General features: G+C 46.5%; 1 protein-coding gene and 1 non-coding gene across 13 annotated transcripts in view; both read right to left on the bottom strand.

Moving 5' to 3' along the window:
- Positions 1–15,194, bottom strand: part of PDGFRA (platelet derived growth factor receptor alpha) — a 54,614-nt gene that overhangs the window by 6,756 nt on the left and 32,664 nt on the right. For 10 of the 12 annotated variants that reach the window (XM_084970812.1, XM_084970811.1, XM_084970813.1 and 7 more), the window contains 7 exon segments: positions 14,809–14,975; positions 11,492–11,607; positions 10,720–10,842; positions 9,080–9,191; positions 6,693–6,792; positions 6,475–6,580; positions 4,517–4,758 (listed from right to left, as the gene is read on the bottom strand). In XM_084970812.1, coding sequence (XP_084826938.1) covers positions 4,517–4,758; positions 6,475–6,580; positions 6,693–6,792; positions 9,080–9,191; positions 10,720–10,842; positions 11,492–11,607; positions 14,809–14,975 — 966 coding nt within the window. 12 annotated transcript variants of the gene reach the window in all.
- On the bottom strand, positions 3,743–3,849 carry LOC146400440 (U6 spliceosomal RNA). The gene has a single exon (XR_014813898.1). It is a non-coding gene; the product is annotated as a U6 spliceosomal RNA (small nuclear RNA).

The following is a 15,194-nucleotide window of genomic DNA, read 5'->3' as shown; positions in this document are numbered from 1 at the left end:
AAAAAGTCTGAGTGTGTATATGTATAATACACACAACACCTATTTTATAGATACACATACTGATCTATCTATATAGCTCTTCCTAAAGCAAATGTGGCACAAGGTTAATGACAGTTAAATCTAAGTGGCAGCTGTATTCTTTCAATTTTTCTGGCCATTTAAAATTTTTTAGAATTTTTTTTTTTTGTTTTTTTGTTTGTTCGTTTTTTTTTTTTTAGGGCCACACCCATGGCATATGGAAGTTCCCAGACTAAGGGTCAAGTCAGAGCTGTAGCTGCCAGCCTACACCATAGCCACAGCAACATGGGATCCAAGTGGTGTCTGTGACCTACACCACAGCTCATGGCAATGCTGGATCCTTAACCCACTGAGCGAGGCCAAGAATCGAACCTGCAACCTCTTGGTTCCTAGTCGCATTCGTCTCTGTTCCACCACGATGGGAATGCCTAAAATTTTTTACAATAATTTTTAGAAAATCTTCTCTATAGTTTCCGGACTGTCACCACTGCCTGTTTTCCCTTGTCTGAACTCTGTCTTATCACTACCCCGTCTTGTGTTGCTAAATTTCTAAGTATCTCTTTTAGCTCCAAGCAGATTATCATCAGCTGACAGGCAGGACCATGGCTTCACCCCCTCACTATGAAACCACAGCACCTGCTACAGCCACAGCGCATAAGCCAAACCATCTGCTGGGCAGACACAGGAAGGGCTCTCTCACACACATACCAAACGGGGGCTCTGAGACCTTCCAGCTGTTTCCTGCCTGGCAGGCTAAGTCTGACCCTCGGCCTCTCTTGCCTCCTTCCCAGATCAGTCTCCATCTCCCCCAGACTGGGCCCTTCCTTAAGACTGGGCTACAGTTCCCATTGTGGCTGAGGGGTAATGAGCCCGACTAGTATCCATGAGGATGTGGGTTTGATCCCTGGTCTCACTCGGTGGGTTAAGGATCTGGCATCGGCGTGAGCTGTGGTGTAGGTTGCAGATGTAGCTCGGATCTGGCATGGCCGTGGCTGTGGCTATGGCTGGCAGCGGCAGCTCCAATTCAACCTCTAGCCTGAGAACTTCCATAGGCCACAGGTGTGGACCTAAAATTACCAAAAAAAAAAAAAAGGACTAGGCTTTTGCACAGTTCCTGATTTTCACTCCACCCTCCCTCTCCACTCACTCCCTGGTCCTAGAGTCTCACTCTGAACCCCAGTTCACCTGGCTGTTCTTAATAACCATCCAGTCCTGACAGCCCCTCTTCCCAGGAGGCCAGACCAGTTTCTGGGACTTTGGCTAATGGCTGGAGGGTAGGCACAAAGTAAGCCTAACTTCCACTGAGACCCAGCACCAACCGCATCATCCTTGCTGCTCTTTGAGGCTGCACAGTGGCCCCCAATCTGATGACTGGGCTTGTTTCTGGCTTCTGAGCCACAGGGCCCATCATGCAGCCCAGAGCCTGGCCTTTGATAGGCTCTGACCTAGCACCCCCAAGTCGTCTATGGCAAGGGCCCTGTCTTCCTCAGGCCCACTCCCCTCCCAAGGACATGCATCCTGAGCCTGAATAAGGGGGGGTCTGCAGGGCCACTCCTGGCTGCCTAGACCCAGAGCATCCCAGCTCAGGGATCCCTCCTCACCTTTATGGGCTGAATTGTGTCCCCTCCAAATTCATATGCTGTACCTCTAACCCCCAACATCACCACTTTTGGAGATAGGGCCTTTAGGGAAGTAAGTAAGGCTAAATGAGGTGATAAGGTTGGGGTCCTAACCCAATAGGATAGGTGTCCTTATAAGAGGAGTAGGAGACACCAGGATACCTTCCCCCCCACACACACACACACAGAAAAAGCCTGGGTGAGGACACAGCAAGAAGGTAGCCAAGTGCAGGCCAAGGAAAGGGGCCTCAGGAGAAACCAAACACGTAAACATCTTGATTTTGAACGTCCAGTCTCCAGAACTGTGAGGAATATGTTCAAGCCCCTTAGTACTAAGTATGAGTACTTAGTACTAAGTACTAAAGTGTGAGTACTCAGTACTAAGTATCACGCCACAAGTACTTGTGCTTAGAACTTGTGTTGTGGCAGCCCATGCTAAGACGCTCACCATTTCAGGCTCCCTGTCAGGGCCGCAGTCTCACTGACCTGGCATAGTTATTTGGGACAGACTTTGTGTGATTTAAAGACCAAATGTGTCCCCTTTACAGAAGTTCCAGTTATCTAACACAACAACTATCAATTAGAATTGTTCTTTCTGTGGAATATATGCCAAACTCTGAAGTCCAGTCTTGTGCATCCCTAGAAAAGTCCTTGGCATCTTTCTTATGTTATTTAGACAATGCGATCTTCTAAATTTATTTAGAAACAGAAGCCTCACTTACAGTTGAAATATAAAGCATGCCCAAACACAAAGCAACCAAACAGATGACAGATCTGGGGTACAGTACCCCTAAACCCACAGCTCAGCCTTCCTCCCAGCCTATGAAGTTCTACCAGAACTACCCAAAACTTGGACAAACACTATTAGCTAAAGGAATATCAACACACTTAAAAATTGTTCTGAGGCAAAGGATAAACAGAAAGGTAAGTCAGGTCTTTTCCCCGTCTCCAAATCTCAAACACGTGTCCAAAACAAAAACAAACAATTACACTTTTTTTTTTTTTTTTTTTGCTCTTTTTAGGGCCACACCCTCTGCATATGGAAGTTCCCAGGCTAGGGGTGGAATCAGAGCTACAGGCTAGGGGTGGAATCAGAGCTACAGCCGCTGGCCTACACCACAACCACAGCAACTCTGGATCCAAGACACGTCTGCAACCTACACCACAGCTCACAAAAAATGCCAGATCCTTAACCCACTGGGCAAGGCCAGGATCAAACCTGTGTCCTCATGGTTACTAGTTAGATTTGTTTTCGCTGAGCCAATTACACTTTTAAAATTATCTGGTGCATACAAATAAATAAGAGCTGTCTCTATCTTATAAATAAGTTGGTTGAGAGAGGTCACAATTATAAGCCTCTAAAATAATAATGCCACATGCTTCTGCCTAAATTACTGTAGGTAGTTACTGAATGAAGGCAATATCCTGAGTGAAGAGGGAAAAGGAGAGAGAGAAGGAGAGATAAAAAAGAAAACCCTAGTGCCTTGTTGACAGCAAAGTAAGTTGGTGCAACCACTATATAAAATAGTACGGTGGCCCCTCAAAAAATTAAAAATAGAACTACCATATGACCTAGCAATTCCACTTCTAGGTTTTTATCCAAAGAAAACAAAAACACTAATTTGAAAAGATACTTGCACCTCATTACAGCATTATTTACAATAGCCAAGATATGGAAGCAACCTAAGTGCCTATCAACAGATGAATGAATGAGAAAAAAATGAAGAAGCGTGTGTGTGTGTGTGTGTGTGTGTGTGTGTGTGTGTGTATACACACATATACACAATGAAATATTAGTCCTAAAAATGAAATCTTGCCATTTGTGACAACATGGATGGTCATGGAGGGTATTTTGCTTAGTGAAATGAACCAGACAAATACTGTGTATTTTCACTTATATGTGGAATCTAAAAAACAAAACCAAGGAACAAACAAAACAGAAACAGACTCACAGAGGCCAAACTAGTGGTAGCCAGAGTGGAGAGGGGTCGGGGGAGGGGCAAAGTGGATGAATGAATTAAGAGGTACAAACTACAAGTCGTAAAATAAATGTTCCAGGATGCATGGCACAGCACAGGGAACATAGTCCATATATTTTTTTTTTTTTAAATATGGAACGCTTCACGAATTTGCCTGTCATCCTTGCGCAGGGGCCATGCTAATCTTCTCTGTATCATTCTAATTTTAGCATATGTGCTACCGAAGGGACCACCATAGTCCATATTTTATAATAACTTTGCACGGTGTGTAATCTGTAAAATATTAAATTACTATGTTGGAGTTCCAGTCATGGCTCAGTGGTTAACGGATCTGACTAGGAACCAAGAGGTTGCGGGTTCAATCCCTGGCCTCGCTCAGTGGATTAAGGATCCAGTGTTGCCATGAACTGTGGTGTAGGTTGCAGACGCGGCTTGTGTCCTGCATTGCTGTGGCTCTGGCCTAGGCCGGCAGAACCCTAGCCTGGGAACCTCCATATGCCACGCGTGGGGCCCTAGAAAAGACCTAAATAAATAAATAAATAAAATTACTATGTTGTGCACCTGACACTAATGTCACACCGTAAGTCAACTGTACTTGAGTAAATTTTAAAACTATCTTTTTTTCGAAAAGAATCATCTGGGAGGCCTCTTCAAAACTAAACAGAAAGAACCCTTGGGGATTCTGCCACCGGCTCCTCCCAAGGACAGATTAAGCCCCAGGAGGGCCTCACCATCTGGAAATGGCTCCTCCCCTTCCGGTGTGCCTGGGGGAGGGGAAGGGGAAAGGGGGGGCGGGGAGAGGAGAGGAAGCGGGAGGGGATGGAGCGGATGGAGGGGAAGGAAGGACGGGAATGGGGAGAGAAGCTCGCCAGAAAGCTGTGGTCCCGCGCGCGCCTCTACCTGTGTCTGTTCCTCTTGCCCAAGTCTTCCTCCTCAGGAACGGGGTCGATGTCGGGCAGAGGGATGATGTAGCCGCTGTCTGCGCTCAGCCTCTGCTCGTCCAGGCCACCCTCCCAGTCCTTCAGCTTGTCCTCTTCGTTTTTGTAGGTGACGCCGATGTAGGCGTTGTCAGAGTCCACGCGCATGCGTGCCACGGCGGGATGGTCACTCTTCAGGAAGTCCAGGTGGATCTTTTCATAACTCTGCGAAGTTCATGTCACATGGTTACTAAAGGGTTATTGACAGAACTGCCAAAGAGAATGCAGATGCTCAGAACTTACTGTTGTTTAACTGTTTACAAACTAGCTCATAGATGTGGAGTTGTGAGTCAGATGGCAAATGTCCCCAGACATGGCACAATGAAGAAAGGGCCACCAGTGGCAGAGACCTACACCACAGCTCACAGAAACGCTGGATCCTTAACCCACTGAAAAGGCCAGGGATCCAACCCGCATCCTCATGGATACTAGTCGGATTCATTTCTGCTGTGCCACAAGGTGACTCCAAGATCCCATTTTTTTCAGCAATAGTTCCCATCAACATATCTTCACCAACCAGCGTGTCTGACTTTCCTATAGTTAATTTCCTTCTGCCTTGTGGCTACCTCGCTTCTGGCAGTTGTAATGGGCAGTGACATAACCAATAAACAAAACGATTTCACTTCCGATTCAGCTACCACTGCTCTACCTTAACAAGAAGGAAGAGAAACAATATGTATGGAAAGTCAACAAGGTGACTCATCTGAATCTAAGAAATCAAGTTTATGATACAAGTGCGTCTGGGTCTCCTTCTCTGCATATCAGCAGAAAGTTGTCTCATTCATTACCGTCTCCTGCTTGGTTCCATGAAATTACATTTGTTCCTCTGAACAATCCTTCCTATTCCACAAAAAAACCAGGTGAAGCCACAGATAAAGCTGAGGTTGTTCCTTCCAGTCAGCTGGTAAAAGCCAATTTCACATGGATTTAAGTGCAGTCAAATTAGCAATTTAATGGCTGTGGATGCCCTGAGACTTCTAACTGCTCAGGAGCTTCAGATACTCAAACATCTGCAAAATAAAGTGCTTATAAGTGTTGCATACTTAGGATGAAAGGGAGCCATGCAGGAAGGTGGGGGGTGGGGGGGTTCATTTGTCATTGCTACCAGGGATCCAGGGAGCCCTCCATGAAGCCCTGGCCACTGGATCATACCAGCTTTTCCTCCTTTGGAGAATACTACTCAGCCATAAAAAAGAGTGAAATAATGCCCTTTGCAGCAACATGGATGCAACTAGAGCTTCTCATACTGACTGAAGTAAGTCCAGAAAGACAGATACTATATGATATCACTTATACGTGCAATCTAAAATATGGCACAAATGAACCTATCTACAGAACAGAAACAGATTCACAGACTTAGAGAACAGACTTGTGGTTGCCATGGGAGAGGAGGAGGGAGTGGGATGGATGGGGAGTTTGGAGTTAAAAGAAGCAAACAACAACATTTAAAATGGATAAGCAGAGTTCCCATCATGGCTCAGCTCTAACGAACCCAACCAGTATCCATGAGAATGCGGGTTCAGTCCCTGGACTCGCTCAGTGGGTTAAGGATCCGGAGTTGCCATGAGCTGTGGTGTATGTCGCAGATGCAGCTTGGATCCTGCGTTTCTGTGGCTCTGGCATAGGCCAGTGGCTACAGCTCTAATTAGACCCCTAGCCTGGGAACCTCCATATGCCACGAGGGCAGCTCAAGAAATGGCAAAAAGACAAAAAAAAAAAAAAAAAAAAAAAAAGAAAGAAAGAAAGAAAGAAAAAAGAACAAGAAGAAAATGTTCCTTTAAAACAGTGGAACTGTACTGTCTGCTTGAATAACGACCAGCTAATTATCTCCTCCCTTTGCCCCTTCCTTGGCACCACCCACCCTAAGGGGCCCAGACAAACCTTTTTATATTGTCCAGGCAGCAGATTCTCCACGATCTCACTCAGGTGGTAAAAGGAGGGTCTCTTCTCCGGCTCACTGTTCCAGCACTTCACCATGATCTCGTAGCTGGAGGGGCACAGGACTCAGAGTGAGCACAGGGTGGAACACCAGGGCACTGCCACCCCCACCGACCCACTGGGCGTGAACACAAGGCCCACAGGGTGGGAAGGGAGCTCACACTTCACTGGTAGCGTGGTCAGGCTTGGCCATCCGGTACCCACTCTTGATCTTATTGTAGAAAGTAGAATCCACCATCATGCCAGGGTAGGGTGTGCCACCTGAGGGCCCAAGAAGAAGACAACAACACTTGACAAGGGTGTGTGGTACACGGTTGAAACACTTGGGCTGATGATAGAGCACCTTTAAAAAAGGTCTCTGGGGAGTTCCCATCGTGGAGCAGTGGTTAATGAATCCAACTAGGAACCATGAGGTTGCGGGTTGGATCCCTGGCCTTGCTCAGTGGGTTAAGGATCTGGCGTTGCCGTGAGCTGTGGTGTAGGTTGCAGACGAGGCTCGGATCCCTCGTTGCTGTGGCTCTGGTGTAGGCCGGTGGCTGCAGCTCCGATTCAACCCCTAGTCTGGGAACCTCCATATGCCACAGAGAGGGAGAGAAAAAAGGTCTCTGGATCCCCATTTAAAGCATTGGTTCTTTCAAGGAAATTAAGTGTTATTATCTCCTTAGTTTCACAGCCCTGACCAAATCTTAAATTTAACTAGGACTTCTAGGCTGGTCAAGTCCAGACACCCTAGGCAAAACTTCTACATGTCCAGGAAAAGTGCAAAAGTGCATTTCAATGTTTCTGACTACTGGATCTCAACACAAGCAAAACAGAAAAGCCAGAGAAATTCTGAAGCATTGAGGCTAAAAGAGTCATTTGCATCAGAAAGGTTCAAAGAATTAAGGCAGAAGTCTTGAAATATCTAGCTAATTCTCTGCTTTTAGTAGATACGAGACTCAGTTAAGCCACATACTGGGGTGATCCACAGAGACATCCACAGAAGGATCCACTAGGACAGAAAAGGATGAACAGGCACAGAAAACCCATATCACATCAGGACAACAGTAGACTCATGAAACATTTCACTTTTTTGTGACCAAGGCCAGGTCAAGTTTGGTTTCCTTCCAAAATTACTCCAGGAGTCCTTTTGCTTGTCTCTGGGCTCCCACTACAATTTAAAATCGAGACCAGGAAGTTCTGTTGTGGCTCAGTAGTAAGAAACACAACTAGGATCCCTGAGGATGTGGGTTAGATCCCTGGCCTCGCTCAGTGGATTAAGGATCCGGCGTTGCTGTGGCTGTGGTGTAGGTCACAGATGCGGCTCAGATCTGGTGTTGCTGTGGCTGTGACACAGGCCGGCAGCTGTAGCTCCAATTTGACCCCTGGCCTGGGAACTTCCATACGCCACGTGTGGCCCTAAAAAGCAAATAAAATAAAAAATAAAAAGCAAAATAATAATAGTAATATGTTAAAATTGGGACCACACAGTTGATCACTAAGTGAGTAAGTCCTATCTCCCCAGGTGAACCCCTCTCGTAAGGCCTATCTCCCCAGAGGGCACCCCTCTCGTAAGGCCTTCATTTGCCAGCTCAAGGCACCTGTGTTGTTCACTTCCTAGAGCCTCGCTGAATGAATGACTAGGTTTCTGTCCTCCAGAGAGGCCAGGACAGGAATCGTGCCATTTCCCTTACCGAGCTACTTTTCACTGGGTATCCATCACTGTAAGGTGAGGGAGAGGCAACTCTCCACTGGTGACCCCACTTAACCCAAGATCAAGGTGAAGAAGCAGCCAGTGAATGATGTCATCAGAAGCATCTCTAGTGGACCAAGTCTCTCTAATGTAGCCCAGAGGAAAGGAGGGGCAAAGGCCAGGGCTGAGGGCACAGCCCCCCAAGACCCCTTCTCAGTCTGCACAGGGGTGCACTAGCCATCAAGTGCAATTAACGTGTGATGTAAATTGGCTGTGGTGCATTTGACGCACCACAGGTATCTTGACGTTGATTATTTTTTTTTTTTTTTTTTGGTCTTTTGTCTTTTTAGGGCCACACCCATGGCAGATGGAGGTTCCCAGGCTAGAGGCTGAATCAGAGCTGTAGCCACCAGCCTACGCCAGAGCCACAGCAATGCCAGATCCGAGCCGCGTCTGCAACCTACACCACAGCTTATGGCAACACCAGATCCTTAACCCACTGATCGAGACCAGGGGTCGAACCCGCAACCTCCTGGTTCCTAGTCGGAATTGTTTCCGCTGTGCCACGACAGGAACTCCAATACTGATGTATTTTTAAGTGGCCGCACCTGCGGCATATGGACGTTCCCAGGCCAGAGACTAAATCCAAGCCCCAACTGTGGCAACACCGGGTCCTTTAACCCACTGCGCTGGGCTGGGGATGGAACTCACACCTCTGCAGCAGCCCAAGCTGGTACAGTTGGGTTCTTAACCCAGCATGCCACAGTGGGAACTCCTCCTAATGCTGTTTACATCCTGGAGTTTGGGGAAACACAGCGACTCCCTTTTAGTGCGGTTCTAGAACAACCCAAACAAGCAGAGATGCCAGGCCCATACCAAGGGAAAAGATCTCCCAGAGCAGAATGCCGTAAGACCAGACGTCGCTCAGTGTGGTGTAGAGGTTGTCAAAGATGCTCTCAGGAGCCATCCACTTCACCGGGAGGAAAGTCTGCAGGGAAGAGGAATGGACATTAAACGCAGCATACACACCGACGATCTACTGCAGCAGAAACAGAAAGGGGTTCCCTCTGGGCCAATAATCACCTGCACTAACTAGTAACCTTGCCCTACACAAAGGTCTCTGTTTAGTTCACTTCTATACCGCGGGCACTCAGCAGAGTGCCTGGCACCTAGTGGGTCCTCAATGCATATTTGATAAATGATGGATGGTCCCGGTTGCCTCTTATGCCCTCCCAAGGAATAACAACCAAAGATATTTAATCTTGGCATTCCCATCATGGCTCAGTGGAAACAAATCTGACTAGCACCCATGAGGACGCAGGTTCTATCCCTGGCCTCGCTCAGTGGGTTAAGGATCCAGCATTGCCGTGAGCTGCAGTGTGTCAGTTGCAGACTCGGCTCGAATCTGGCATTGCTGTGGCTGTGGTGTAGGCTGGCAGCTACAGCTCCGATTCTACCCCTAGTCTGGGAACCTCCATGTGCTGCGGGTGAGGCCCTGGAAAAAAAAAAAAAAAAGATATTTAATCTTAAATTTTTACCCCAAAAGTGTGAGCCCTAAATAGACCCTCCCTTATTTTTGGAGTTCCTAGGAACAAAATTAAGAACAGACCCAGTGATCTGACAGCCAAATAGTCACTTCCTACTCATACAAAGACTACGGCATTAGGGTCATTTTGCAGCCTCTTTGGAGTGGCTGGTCCAAATGTCAGTGGGAATACCAAACTGAGGCAGACACATAAAGTAGCCACAGTAGCATCCTTCAGCCTCCTAAGATTGCTGGGGAGAAAAAAAAAAATTGCTGGAGAAATAACAGAGATACATGACCTTTTTGAACAGGTGGGAAATTGGCTCCACCAAGGTCCACTGATTTGTTCAAAGTGCCTAAAGCTACAGATCATGGCCAGAGAGTACAAGAAACAGAGCACAGACACAGACCAGAATCCTTCTCTAGGGAGACGTGGCAGCTCTGTGGACAGACTCACAACCAGTGTGGTGGGGTGATTTGGAACTGTACCCACAGCTGGCAGATGCACCCCAAGCTACTTCATCTGCTGAGAGGTAGATGGGGTGGGGAGAAAGTTCAAATGTAGAACAAAATCACTCTCTCCCTTTTTTTTTTTTTTTTTGGGCCACACCCGAGGCATAAGGAAGTTCCCAGGCTAGGAGTCAAATCAGAGCTACAGCTTCTGGCCTACACCACAGCCACAGCAACGTGGGATCCGAGCTGCATCTGCAACCTATGCTGCAGCTTGCAGCAATGCCAGATCCTTAATCCACTGAGTGAGGCCAGGGATCAAACCTGCATCCTTGTGATTACTAGTCAGGTTCTTCACCCATTGAGCCACAACAGGAACTCCTGTAGAGGTTGTGCTTTTCATATTGACCCCTAGAGCCCACTCACAGATCTCATGGGCTCTGTGTTAAATATCTGAGCACTCAAGAGCTAGAAGCAACACCTGCTTTCAGAGAGTCAAGAGAGGGAGGGCGAGCACGCCAAACAAGGCAAATGCACTTACACTGCCTTTTGACACGTAATTCGAGTCATGCATGATGTCCCTGGCCAGGCCAAAGTCACAGATCTTCACAATCTTCCCTTGTGCCAGGAGGACGTTCCGAGCAGCCAGGTCTCGGTGGACACACTGCAAAGAAAGGCAAGAAGGAACAGGGACAATCTACCTGCCATCAGAGAGCATCACCCCTGCAAGACTGGCCACCCCATAGGCACGCTTGAAGCTGCCCCATGCGCCTCACGGAGGCTGTGCTGGCATCAGGAGCTCAGCCCTCTGGGCTCTAGCCTGGTCCCCTCACCAAAGGGACAAAGCAGGCCTGGAGAAAAGCAGGCACCTGACCCTGGGACTCCCTGCTCTGCTTCAGGGAAGAGGAGGCAGCCATGGCTCCTGGCTTCTCCACCACCTCCCTCCCATGCTCACCTCACTCAGAACTGTGGCCTGGGTCTCAAGAGGTCTCTGTCCCCTGAACACACTTATATATATATATATATATATATATATATATATATATATATATATATTTAAATCTTTCTAGGGCCGCGCCCGTGGCATATGGAGGTTCCTAGGCTAGGGGCTGAATTGGAGCTGCAGCTGGCCTACACCATAGCCACAGCAACTCGGGATCCAAGCCACATCTGCAACCTACATCACAGCTCATGGCAACGTTGGATCCTTAACCCACTGAGCAAGTCCAGGGATCGAACCCACATCCTCACGGCCTCATGGATCCTAGTCGGGTTTGTTCCCACTGAGCCATGACGGGAACTCCCACACTTACATTTTTTGAAGCCAGAAACTCCATTCCTCGGGCAACTTGATAGGTAAAACTCAACAGATCCAACAAAGTAAGGCCATCAGAGTTATCGTCCGAAAGGAGGTTTTTGACTTCAGAGTCTGCAAGGATGCAAGGAAGTGTGTCAGTGCTGGTGGACAGCATGGGCATCGCCCACTGTGATGCCCACGAGGGCCTGGGCCACTCGGGCTGCGGAGGCTTCTCCAAAGAACATACCTAAAATCATTCTCTTACGAGTTTCTAGACCTCACGGGTGGATGTGTAAACTAGGCCAGAGGACTCTCTTTAAAAAGAAATACATCGGAGTTCCTTTTATGGTGCAGCAGGTGAAGAATCTGGTGGTGTCACTGCAATGGCTTGGGTCGCTGCTGCGACATGGGTTTGATCCTGGCCCAGGAACTTCCATATGCCACAGGCATGGCCAAAAAAAGGAAAAGAAATGCATCTGCTGAAACATATACCTGGTTTAAATGTGTGTATGAAAATAAATATATGTATGTGTATATATGTGTGTGTGTGTCTGTGTGTATGTGCATATATGTACATGTGTATATTTATATGTGTATATGTGTGTGTATATTTATGTGTGCATATATGTGTGTGTATATGTGTGTGTATTTATGTGTGTGTATATTTGTGTGTGTGTATATGTGTATATGAGTGTGTGTGTGTATATGTATGTACATATGTGTATGTGTGTGTGTATATGTGTGTGTATATTTATGTGTGTGTGTGTACGTGTGTGTGTATATATATGTATACACACACACATAAGAACCAGTCTCATGAGTTCTCACACATATTTTGTTGTTGGCCTCCCGAATTTCTTTTTTCAACCCTAAGTAGCAAGTCAGCTCAGCCACCTTTAAAACACACACACGCACACACACCCTTTCCATGTTGAATGTACATGAGGGCTCTTTGAAAAATCAGCTTCTAGAATTGCTTTATTTTTTTCCTTTAAAGCTACCTCCATAGTACTTGGCTTATTTCATGAATAAAATTAGCAACCAGTCAGACTGGAGGCAGCACTTTTAAAGATCAATGCCAAAGACTTTGCATGCAGTTCCCTTTCTTCGTAACTTGTCCACGTTCCCCCCGCTGGTCCCATCTGGAAGGGTCCCAGGGTTTTCGAGGAAGGAGGCAATCTAGGCCAGCAGTTCTCAGTGCTTTTTGAACAAGTTCAGGCAACTGAAGAGGAGCTGCAGCCATTCACATTTTTCCAGCCAGAAAGCAATGGTCTGCCTGCCAACTGGGCCTGGCCTGAGCGTGAATCAGGTTCCCCTGACATCTGGAGCCAGGTCCAGCCTGGAAAGCAATGTAAACTATTTTTAACAACACAGGAGAGGAGAGGAAGTGCTGATTCCGACTAGTCTTATTGGCTAATCTTTTAAAAGGTTTGGAAGTTTACCCAGTTGGCAATGGGAAGTGAATGGAACTTGGAGCTGCAGCAGTGGAAAATATTATTATGTACTACGCTTTGCAAAACAAGCACATTCTTTTTTTTTTTTTTTTAATGAATTGTACCTTTCACTTCAGAACCCTGTAAGCATTCAGAATATGTTAGTGATTTTTCAAAACAATTTCCCTGGCAGCTCAACACCTTTTGGCATGGACCAAGGGGAAGCTGAAACCCACGAGTACAAAACCATGGGACAAGTCATGGTCGGATCCACAGCAGCTCCCCCCCCCCCCGCCCCAACTCCAGGCTGGTGATGAGACCAGAACCCTGGAGGGGCCCCCCTCCAGCAGATGTGGGGTGGTCCATCTGGCATGGACATCAGCTAGGCTCCCCGGAGTTTATAAATCAATTCAGCCCTGCCACATGCTCATGTGCTTTGAAAACAGACGGATCTTCCTTCAGACAACATTCAATGGAAACACCCAACATCCCTGTCAGGAAATATAACCTCAAACTGTCTCCTTTCCAGTTTCTATGACAGATAGGATATTAGCAAAGTTAAAAGCAAGGGCTATTGAGCTCATAGATATTAGAGATTTACATAATTAACTTAAAAAAATAATATTAGGAACCAACATGGAATTGCCAGGTTTTAATATTGCCAAGTAAGGGCACTGAGGAGAAAAACATCAATTATCACCATACTTTCAATGAAAGAAAGAAAAAGCCATCTTAACAGCAAAAAATGACGATCAATTTATCAGAATAAACAATTCTTGGAGTTCCCGTCGTGGCGCAGTGGTTAATGAATCCGACTAGGAACCATGAGGTTGCAGGTTCGATCCCTGCCCTTGCTCAGTGGGTTAAGGATCCGGCCTTGCCGTGAGCTGTGGTGTAGGTTGCAGACGCGGCTCAGATCCCGCGTTGCTGTGGCTCTGGCGTAGGCCGGTGGCTACAGCTCCGATTCAACCCCTAGCCTGGGAACCTCCATATGCCGCGGGAGCGGCCCAAGAAATAGCAATAACAACAACAACAAAAGACAAAAAAAAAAAAAAAAAAAAAAAAAAAGAATAAACAATTCTTTAAAATGAATTATATTTTAAAATGTACATTACAGGGATATAACGTACCACAGGATTAATATAATTAGCACCGCTCTATGTTATATATGAAAGTTACGAGAGCAAATTCTAGTTCTCATAAAAAAATTTTATTTTGTATCAATGTGAGATGATGAATGTTCTCTAAACTTATTGTGGTAATCATTTCATGACATTTGTAAGTCAAATCATCACGCTGTACACATAAAATTCTATAGTCTTATATGTCAATGATATCTCAATAAAATAAGAAGAAAAAAGTAACATTTAATTAATGAAATAAAATAATTATATTTAAAGTCTGAAAAATCCATTGCATTCATTCTGTCTTTATTTCTTTTTTTTTTTTCTTTTCTTTTTATAGGTGCACTTGTGGCATATGGAGATTCCCAGGCTAGGGGTGGTGGAATCAGAGCTGTAGCTGCTGGCCTACGCCACAGCCACAGCAACACCAGATCCGAGCCACATCTGTGACCTACACCACAGCTCACAGCAACGCCGGACCCTTAACCCACGGAGCGAGGCCAGGGATCGAACCTACGTTCTCGTGGATCCTCGTCAGATTCGTTTCCGCTGCACCACATTGGGAACTCCCTATCTTTATTCTTTTTGTTCTTTTCAGTTCACAGGCCAAAGACCTTCAGAAACACGTCACAGACCTGGCTGTGCAGTTAGGGACAGTGTGGCCTGGCAATCCTACTCACCAGGCCTGCTCACCATCTTCAGAATATTTTAAGCATCATATTAAACCACTGGAACATCTGAACACCCAAAGTGTGAGCAAAGACATCTTTCTTTACCTAGCATGGATTTCTTCTTATATGAGGCTGGGCGATCATACAGTGATCTCTGGATGTCTGAGTATTTAGAAACTTCTTTCCTTTCCAACATGGGGACATACTGGGTGGTGTCAGCTTGCTTCATGTCCATGTAGTCACCATTGTTTTCAAAAGATAAAATAACATAACTGTAAAACAGAAAAAGAAGGCTTAGCCAGGGTGCCCCCCTGGAGGGATCATCCAGCTTTGGGTCAGTGATGGCCGGGTACCTATCGTATGCCAGGCTGTGGGGGGATAGGGATGGCAGGGGAGCAAAAAAGCACAACCACCCGGCCCTTCGAGGGGGTGTCCAAACAGGGAGATGAGTGTTAATCAGCCATCACACAAACACAGACCATCTCAACTCC

Source organism: Sus scrofa, chromosome 8 (assembly GCF_054392235.1).
Source record: "Sus scrofa isolate SSC_HxYL_T2T_F1_AM1 chromosome 8, Sscrofa_HxYL_maternal_Yorkshire_Landrace_v2.0, whole genome shotgun sequence".
Classification (NCBI taxonomy): domain Eukaryota; kingdom Metazoa; phylum Chordata; class Mammalia; order Artiodactyla; family Suidae; genus Sus; species Sus scrofa.
This window is presented reverse-complemented; position numbering and strand designations above follow the sequence as displayed.